Source organism: Ascaphus truei, chromosome 11 (assembly GCF_040206685.1).
Source record: "Ascaphus truei isolate aAscTru1 chromosome 11, aAscTru1.hap1, whole genome shotgun sequence".
Lineage (NCBI taxonomy): Eukaryota > Metazoa > Chordata > Amphibia > Anura > Ascaphidae > Ascaphus > Ascaphus truei.
The window spans coordinates 53,702,060-53,711,365 of NC_134493.1; the positions used below are offsets into that span (position 1 = coordinate 53,702,060).

Genomic DNA, 9,306 nt, shown 5'->3' on the forward strand with positions numbered 1-9,306 from the left:
ATCATCGGTTGGGTCTTCCTATTAAACAGTCATTCAAATCCTCTTTAAAAACCAGTAAGTCATACTGGTAACTTCACCAGTACGTATCTTGGAACCTGGGGGTCCCTGGAGCTGGAATTAGCGCAGATCAGGTCTTGGACCCCTGCCCCCCCCCACCCCCTACCACCACCCTTCAAACAAAGTGGAGGTTAGTTAAAGAGGATTGTTCCTTTTCATTTGCTCACCCCCCGTTCAGTCCTACAGGTGCCAAGCTCTTTATCTCCTTACCCCGCTCCTGCCTGTAGCCATCCCTGGTCTTGGGAGTGGGCTCATCATGATGACTTTTTGAAGCAGTTTGCCAACCTTGGCGTCCTTGGCAGATTACCCACCTTGGCGTCCTCGGCCCCTCTGGCAGAGCGAGGGTTAATGACGGTAGGTTGTCACAGAGCGTCACCTGTTGTTTATCCCACAGTTCCGGCGTCTTTGAGATGGCAGAAGCCAGCGGCGTCAGACCTGGGACCAAGGTCGTCATCCACCTGAAGGACGATTGCAAAGAATTCGCCAACGAAGACCGTGTGAGAGGTGAGACTTGGGTGACGCTGCACTGCAGGGGTTGGGTTATCTCCCAGGCCAGCAGAGAAGTGCTTCAGTATAATTGACTGGGGCCATGTGCCTGCTGTGTTACGCCTTCGCTGACACTGAAGGAGGCTTAAAAGGAAGTCCCACCTAGGGGCAAAGTGTACTAATGGCAGTGACATGGTTAAGGGGTCAGTCCCTCCTAGGGGTAAAGTGTACTAATGGCAGTGACATGGTTAAGGTGTCAGTCCCACCTAGGGGCAAAGTGTACTAATGGCAGTGACATGGTTAAGGGGTCAGTCCCTCCTAGGGGCAAAGTGTACTAATGGCAGTGACATGGTTAAGGGGTCAGTCCCACCTAGGGGCAAAGTGTACTAATGGCAGTGACATGGTTAAGGGGTCAGTCCCTCCTAGGGGCAAAGTGTACTAATGGCAGTGACATGGTTAAGGGGTCAGTCCCACCTAGGGGCAAAGTGTACTAATGGCAGTGACATGGTTAAGGGGTCAGTCCCTCCTAGGGGCAAAGTGTACTAATGGCAGTGACATGGTTAAGGTGTCAGTCCCACCTAGGGGCAAAGTGTACTAATGGCAGTGACATGGTTAAGGGGTCAGTCCCTCCTAGGGGCAAAGTGTACTAATGGCAGTGACATGGTTAAGGGATCAGTCCCTCCTAGGGGCAAAGTGTACTAATGGCAGTGACATGGTTAAGGGGTCAGTCCGACATAGGAGCAAAGTGTACTAATGGCAGTGACATGGTTAAGGGGTCAGTCTCTCCTAGGGGCAAAGTGTACTAATGGCAGTGACATGGTTAAGGGGTCAGTCCCTCCTAGGGGCAAAGTGTACTAATGGCAGTGACATGGTTAAGGGGTCAGTCCCACATAGGAGCAAAGTGTACTAATGGCAGTGACATGGTTAAGGGGTCAGTCCCTCCTAGGGGCAAAGTGTACTAATGGCAGTGACATGGTTAAGGGGTCAGTCCCACATAGGAGCAAAGTGTACTAATGGCAGTGACATGGTTAAGGTGTCAGTCCCACCTAGGGGCAAAGTGTACTAATGGCAGTGACATGGTTAAGGGGTCAGTCCCTCCTAGGGGCAAAGTGTACTAATGGCAGTGACATGGTTAAGGGGTCAGTCCCACCTAGGGGCAAAGTGTACTAATGGCAGTGACATGGTTAAGGGGTCAGTCCCTCCTAGGGGCAAAGTGTACTAATGGCAGTGACATGGTTAAGGGGTCAGTCCCACCTAGGGGCAAAGTGTACTAATGGCAGTGACATGGTTAAGGGGTCAGTCCCTCCTAGGGGCAAAGTGTACTAATGGCAGTGACATGGTTAAGGTGTCAGTCCCACCTAGGGGCAAAGTGTACTAATGGCAGTGACATGGTTAAGGGGTCAGTCCCTCCTAGGGGCAAAGTGTACTAATGGCAGTGACATGGTTAAGGGATCAGTCCCTCCTAGGGGCAAAGTGTACTAATGGCAGTGACATGGTTAAGGGGTCAGTCTCTCCTAGGGGCAAAGTGTACTAATGGCAGTGACATGGTTAAGGGGTCAGTCCCTCCTAGGGGCAAAGTGTACTAATGGCAGTGACATGGTTAAGGGGTCAGTCCCACATAGGAGCAAAGTGTACTAATGGCAGTGACATGGTTAAGGGGTCAGTCTCTCCTAGGGGCAAAGTGTACTAATGGCAGTGACATGGTTAAGGGGTCATATCTGTGTGCCTTTTTTACCCCAATCAGGCACCTATAAGTATTTTTAAATCCTGTTGTAAAGTTGTTATACAATATGTGACGGGTGTGATTGCTTCGGGCTGTTCCCTTCTGTCTGGTGTCACTGTGTGTTCAAAACAGATATATTGCCGCTATCGCATGCGCTTATAATAGAAGCGGAGCGCCGGCTTGCTCGCGATCGCTGGAAATCCAGTCAATTTGATTTTTTCAGCAACCGCGGCGTGCGTAAACACAGCCTAATACCGAGGGAAGCGTTCCTATCTGGGGTCTTCCCCAGAGCAGCCACAGACTTAGAAGGGATAGGAGCCTATCTGGGGCCTGGAGGATTATCTGTCCTAGCCTGGGAGCCAGTGGCACCCGAACACTACCTTCTCCTGTCTCCTGAGTCTCACTGCCAGTCACTCTCACTGCCAGTCACTCTCACTGCCAGTCACTCTCACTGCCAGTCACTCTCACTGCCAGTCACTCTCACTGCCAGTCACTCTCACTGCCAGTCACTCTCACTGCCAGTCACTCTACCTGCCAGTCACTCTACCTGCCAGTCACTCTACCTGCCAGTCACTCTACCTGCCAGTCACTCTACCTGCCAGTCACTCTACCTGCCAGTCACTCTACCTGCCAGTCACTCTACCTGCCAGTCACTCTACCTGCCAGTCACTCTACCTGCCAGTCACTCTACCTGCCAGTCACTCTACCTGCCAGTCACTCTACCTGCCAGTCACTCTACCTGCCAGTCACTCTACCTGCCAGTCACTCTACCTGCCAGTCACTCTACCTGCCAGTCACTCTACCTGCCAGTCACTCTACCTGCCAGTCACTCTACCTGCCAGTCACTCTACCTGCCAGTCACTCTACCTGCCAGTCACTCTACCTGCCAGTCACTCTACCTGCCAGTCACTCTACCTGCCAGTCACTTTACCTGCCAGTCACTCTACCTGCCAGTCACTCTACCTGCCAGTCACTCTACCTGCCAGTCACTCTACCTGCCAGTCACTCTACCTGCCAGTCACTCTACCTGCCAGTCACTCTACCTGCCAGTCACTCTCGCTGCCTCTGCGGCAAACTGTGTCTATCTCCTGCAGTAGATTCAGGATGCCCTATTGGCTCTGGCTTCCCATGTGATCTGCAGCCCCTAAGGCTGCTGGGAACTGTAGTCCCCTTACAGAGCTTCTCCAATGGCCACCGCAACACGGCTGCGAAAGGCAAGATGGCCGTCCGCCTGTGTTCCCGGATCGCTCCGGCCCTGCAAATCCTCAGAAACCCCCACACCCCTGCAGCGCACCGTAGCGGCAACCGGCATTTGGGCAGCTTCCGCAGCCATACGCTACCCCCTCGGGACCCAGAAGTGATGGGACCAGACTACATCAGCATAGTTAGGGCTGGGACCCGCTGCGCCCGGCGGCGCGGGCGGCCGCGTGAGCGCTACTCGCCATTGCCTTGTAGCCTCACGATCCGGTCCCAGTCCCTCCTCACTGCCAACTGACTACGTACTGTGACGCGTCAGCCAGCAGGGGATACAAGAGAATTGTGTTCCCGTGCGGCGACGCATCACGTGGTCTCGCAGTGAGCCAATGAGGAGGGGAGCTGGAGGGAAGTCTGTGTCTCTGCAGCCGTGAAGCGCCCCCCCCTCCTCTCTTGTGCGCGTTTCGCAGGCTGACCCTGCTCCGGGAGGAGTGATTTCTGGGAGTGTGAGGGCTACGGGGCTCCAAGAGTGTGAGGGCTATGGTCACGGCTGGAAGCGGTGTCAGGGAAATATATATATATATATATTATATATATATCTGCTGCTTTTGCTGGGTGTTGCAAATAGCTTGTGTTTTGTCCCGCCCCTGTCATGGCCCCGCCGCCCTGCCACATTTTGAACACTCCCCTCCCTGCCTCCCTCCGGTGCCGGTTTCACTGGGAAGGTAGCGGCCAGCTCCTGCTGAGTTCATCTTCTTCCCGGGGAGGAGAGGCAGAGGCAGCAGCAGCAGCATATTTGGTGGTTGGGGGGGGAGGGGGGGAAAGGCAGAGAAGCACCACGGCAGAGGGGTTTCCATGTGTGCCTGTGTGTAATGGCCCCGCCCCCCACATCATGACACCCCGCCCACCCGACACGTTTTGGTCACGCCCCCTCCCCCCCCCCCCCCCCCCCCCATATCGCGGTCTGTGTCTGTCAGCGCCCCGCCTGTCTGCAGTGCGGGCGCGCTGACTGAGGGAGCGGGGCCTTAGCCTTAGACTTGTTTAGGGAAGACATTTAGAAGGGGAGAAGGAGTGACTCAGTGAGTAAAGACACTGACTGGCACTGAGAGTTTGAAGCAGGGGATCCTGGTTCAATTCCCGGTGTCAGCTCCTTGTGACCTTGGGCAAGTCACTTTATCTCTCTGTGCCTCAGGCACCAAAACATAGAGTGTAAGCTCCACGGGACAGGGACCTGTGCCTGCAAAATGTCTCTGTAAAGCGCTGCGTAAAACTAGCAGCGCTATACAAGAACATGCTATTATTATATATATATATATATATATATATGTATTATTATATATATAAATGTATATTTTTATTTTTTTCCGGCTAATTGCTAGTTGAATAAATGTATAATAAACACATGAGGTTCTGTTCTGTCTCTGAGGAAGGTTCCCCAGTGACTGTGTGATGGTGTATATAGTGCAGTGCATGGCTGCCCCTCTGGTAGCAGCAGGATGAAGGAGGTGAAAGTGTCCCTGACTTGTTATTTTTCTCCCTCATATGCAGACGTGGTAACGAAATACAGCAACTTCGTCAGCTTCCCCCTGTACCTGAACGGGAAACGTATCAACACCCTGCAGGTAGGTGGGGGGAGGCGAGTGGGCGGGCGGCTGTGAGTGGCTGAGACAGGTGCACTGGGCAGCAAAAGATGCTCATTCTTTCATTTTATTACAAAAGATTCTCATTCTTTCATTTTATTACAAAAGATTCTCATTCTTTCATTTTATTACAAAAGATTCTCATTCTTTCATTTTATTACAAAAGATTCTCATTCTTTCATTTTATTACAAAAGATTCTCATTCTTTCATTTTATTACAAAAGATGCTCATTCTTTCATTTTATTACAATTTGGCACTTTTCCTTAACTGTGTGTGTTTTCATATTTCTCTCTTTCTGTTTTCTTTCTTTCCTCCTTTCCCCATTATCTCTCTTCCCACTCTCGCTCACTCCCTTCCTCTCTCCCCCCCCTCCTCTCCCTCCCTGTCTTCCCCCCCCTCTCTCCGTCTCCCCCTGTTCAACCCTCCCCCCGCTCGCTCCCTCTGGGTCAGGCTCTCTGGATGATGGATGGGAAGGAGATTGGCGACTGGCAGCACGAGGAGTTTTACCGTTTCATCGCGCAGGCGTACGACAAACCCCGCTACACGCTGCACTACAAAACGGACGCGCCGCTCAACATCCGCAGCATCTTCTACGTGCCGGAGATGGTGAGCCGCGCGCCTCTGCGGGTTTCCTCTCTGTCCCTCACTCCCGCTCTATCCCCTCGTACGCCCTCCCACTCTATGACCCACCCCGGGCTCCCTCCCCATCTCAACCCCCGGGCTCCCTCCCCATCTCAACCCCCGGGCTCCCTCCCCATCTCAACCCCCGGGCTCCCTCCCCATCTCAACCCCCGGGCTCCCTCCCCATCCCAACCCCCGGGCTCCCTCCCCATCCCAACCCCCGGGCTCCCTCCCCAGATGAGTCCTTGCAGCTCCTCCCCGGGATAACCTCCCCTCTCTGTCGCCCACAGAAACCCTCCATGTTTGACGTGAGCCGGGAGTTGGGCTCCAGCGTGGCTCTTTACAGCCGCAAGGTGCTGATCCAAACCAAGGCCACCGACATCCTGCCCAAATGGCTGCGCTTCCTGCGAGGTGCGGAGCCTTCAATGTCTTCTCCTCCTCCATCTTATCTAATACAGGGGTTCTTATTAGTGTTATAAACTGTATGGCACACACAAAAATCCCCCTCTATTACATGTTCTGCGCCGATCTCGTTAGGTGAGATGGCCAAGAGGGAGATGAAGAAGAGGGCACCAAACACTGGCAGAAGGGTAGACGGGTTATAAGGGCAAAGGACACTGGGATCAAAGGCAAAGGGGCAGATATGGGGGCACAATGGCACTGGATCACATTTTAACGTTCTCTCGTGTGTGTCCCCTTTTTGTTCTCTCTCTTCTCGCCCCCCCCCCCCCCTTCTCCCTCCCTTTATTCGCTTGTCCCCCTGCAGGGGTTGTGGACAGTGAGGACATCCCCCTGAACCTCAGCCGGGAGCTGCTGCAAGAGAGCGCGCTGATAAGGTGTGCGGGTCGGGGTCACTGCCTGGCATCCCTGCAGTAAAGAGTGATAGAGGAGGGTAGAGAGAGAGGGAGCAGGGACAGACCATCCTAAAAACCCCAGTTCCCTCCCCACCTTGGTATTGGAACAAGCTGCTCCCCTTCACCCCGACATTTCGATCCCATGCAGGAAGCTGCGGGACGTGCTGCAGAAACGGCTGGTCAAATTCTTCATTGATCAGAGCAAGAAGGACCCGGAGAAATACAGCAAGTTCTACGAGGACTACGGGATGTTCATGCGGGAGGGGATAGTCACCACTGGGGAGCAGGAGGTCAAGGTGAGCCAGTCCCAGGGGCGCGTGAGCCATCCCAGGGGCGCGTGAGCCAGTCCCAGGGGCGCGCGTCTCTGGCAGTCTGTTTAAAAAATAAACGCGCGAGCTAAATATTAATTGGCACTCAATTGCAAAGAATAAATAAATAAGAAGTAGATATGGCTTAATTAACAGGATACTTGGTGAAAAATAATTTATTCCGATGGATTCAAATGTATTCACACCATATAAACTGGTCTCCATGTGGGTTTGTTGGCAACATCCGGTGTGAGACTTGTATGAGCCTGGAAAGAACGCGCCAAGAGAATGTATTCCATGTTGTGTGTCTGAGTCAGTGCGGCGCTCAGCACAGTTGCGCCAGGGGCCACATTTTTTTGTGTGTGTGTGTTACATGTCGAGCCTTCTCTTTCAGGAGGACATTGGGAAGCTGCTGCGGTTCGAGTCGTCGGCGCTGCCTGCGGGTCAGCAGACCAGTCTAACCGAGTATAGCAGCCGCATGCAGCCGGGGACACGCAATGTGTACTACCTGTGTGCGCCCAACCGCCACCTGGCAGAGCACAGCCCATACTATGAGGCCATGAAGCAGAAACAGACCGAGGTGCGGGGAGCGGAAACAGTCTTATACCTTTATTCTTTCTCTTACTTCCTCCTGTCGCACAGATATATCTCTCTCTATTCTTTTCAATTTCACTCTCCCCTTTTCTCTCTCGCTCTTCCCTTTTCTGTGTCTCTTGCGCGCTCTCCCCTGGTCTCTCTTGCGTGCTCTCCCCTGGTCGCTCTCGCCCGCTCTCCCCTGGTCTCTCTCGCCCCCTCTCCCCTGGTCTCTCTCGCCCCCTCTCCCCTGGTCTCTCTCGCCCCCTCTCCCCTGGTCTCTCTCGCCCCCTCTCCCCTGGTCTCTCTCGCCCCCTCTCCCCTGGTCTCTCTCGCCCCCTCTCCCCTGGTCTCTCTCGCCCCCTCTCCCCTGGTCTCTCTCGCCCCCTCTCCCCTGGTCTCTCTCGCCCCCTCTCCCCTGGTCTCTCTCGCCCCCTCTCCCCTGGTCTCTCTCGCCCCCTCTCCCCTGGTCTCTCTCGCCCCCTCTCCCCTGGTCTCTCTCGCCCCCTCTCCCCTGGTCTCTCTCGCCCCCTCTCCCCTGGTCTCTCTCGCCCCCTCTCCCCTGGTCTCTCTCGCCCCCTCTCCCCTGGTCTCTCTCGCCCCCTCTCCCCTGGTCTCTCTCGCCCCCTCTCCCCTGGTCTCTCTCGCCCCCTCTCCCCTGGTCTCTCTCGCCCCCTCTCCCCTGGTCTCTCTCGCCCCCTCTCCCCTGGTCTCTCTCGCCCGCTCTCCCCTGGTCTCTCTCGCCCGCTCTCCCCTGGTCTCTCTCGCCCGCTCTCCCCTGGTCTCTCTCGCCCGCTCTCCCCATGTCTGTCGATTCTCTCTTCTGCCTTTTCCCTCCATCCTTCACTGCTCTTCTCGCTTACCGAGTACTGAGAGAAAAGCCCAGATGTGGTGCGAGAGACGCAGTGAGTTACGTTGCCTTCTCGCCCTTCCCCCAGGTGCTGTTCTGTTACGAGCAGTTTGATGAGCTGACCCTTCTGCACCTGCGGGAGTTTGATCGGAAGAAGCTGATCTCTCTGGAGACGGACATCGTGGTGGATCACTACAAGGAGGAGAAGTTTGAGGACAACCAATCAGGTATCCCACCTCCTTTCTAGGCTGGTATTGGGGGGCTGCCGAGGGGAGTCACCCTCAAACACTCACCCATCTCTCTCTCTCTCGCCCTCCAGCCGCGGAGCGCTTACCACAGCAGGAAGCGGAGGATCTGATGGCCTGGATGAGGAACGGCTTGGGGACCCGCGTGACTACTGTCAAGGTAACGGACGACCCTGTATTGGGGTCCCGGGTAATATTTGGGCGACGCAAAGCATGCATGCTCAGTGCTACAGAATGAATCGTGTACAATGCAGTCTAAATAGAACAGGAGAATATAGAATAAAAATAATATTTTGTGACCTCCAGGGACTGGAAACATCTCGTCACATCGCTCCCACCCCGTTGATTCTGTATGAGGGATATTTCTGACTCTTGTTATTGTAATACTAATAGTCTGTGGACACCAGTAGACCGTCCCATTCCCTTCTGTTGGGGCAGCTGACCATGTGCAAGGGTGGTATCCATTCAAGTGCTGGGCGGGCACCCTGTGTGCATTGGAGATGATGCTGTTGGAAGTTAAGATGGCAGTAAGATGGTACGAGGAGCATCTCATTGGGAACGTCACTGTCTTTGAAGTGGGAGAACAGATAATGAATCCCAGTGTCTGCTCTCCTTGGACAGGTTTCCCTGTGCATTGTTCTATCTACGTTGTGAGGCGCAAACAGCGGGTGTTATTACAAGAGAGAGGCACCATTTTGAAGCTTGTAGTGTGATGGCGACACCATCGCCATGAGAGAAGGCCCAGGCGTGGCCG

At 54.2% G+C, this 9,306-nt stretch overlaps 1 protein-coding gene across 1 annotated transcript in view; it reads left to right on the forward strand.

Moving 5' to 3' along the window:
* TRAP1 (TNF receptor associated protein 1) overlaps positions 1 to 8,805 on the forward strand; it is a 20,147-nt gene extending 11,342 nt beyond the window's left edge. The window contains exons 8-16 of the mRNA XM_075566360.1: positions 452 to 561; positions 5,009 to 5,082; positions 5,552 to 5,707; positions 6,013 to 6,133; positions 6,489 to 6,558; positions 6,725 to 6,872; positions 7,279 to 7,464; positions 8,396 to 8,534; positions 8,627 to 8,805. Of these exons, the coding sequence (XP_075422475.1) occupies positions 452 to 561; positions 5,009 to 5,082; positions 5,552 to 5,707; positions 6,013 to 6,133; positions 6,489 to 6,558; positions 6,725 to 6,872; positions 7,279 to 7,464; positions 8,396 to 8,534; positions 8,627 to 8,790 (1,168 nt within the window). The 3' untranslated portion in view covers positions 8,791 to 8,805. The remainder of the gene's footprint in view (positions 1 to 451; positions 562 to 5,008; positions 5,083 to 5,551; positions 5,708 to 6,012; positions 6,134 to 6,488; positions 6,559 to 6,724; positions 6,873 to 7,278; positions 7,465 to 8,395; positions 8,535 to 8,626) is intronic.
* The last annotated feature ends 501 nt before the right edge of the window (positions 8,806 to 9,306 follow it).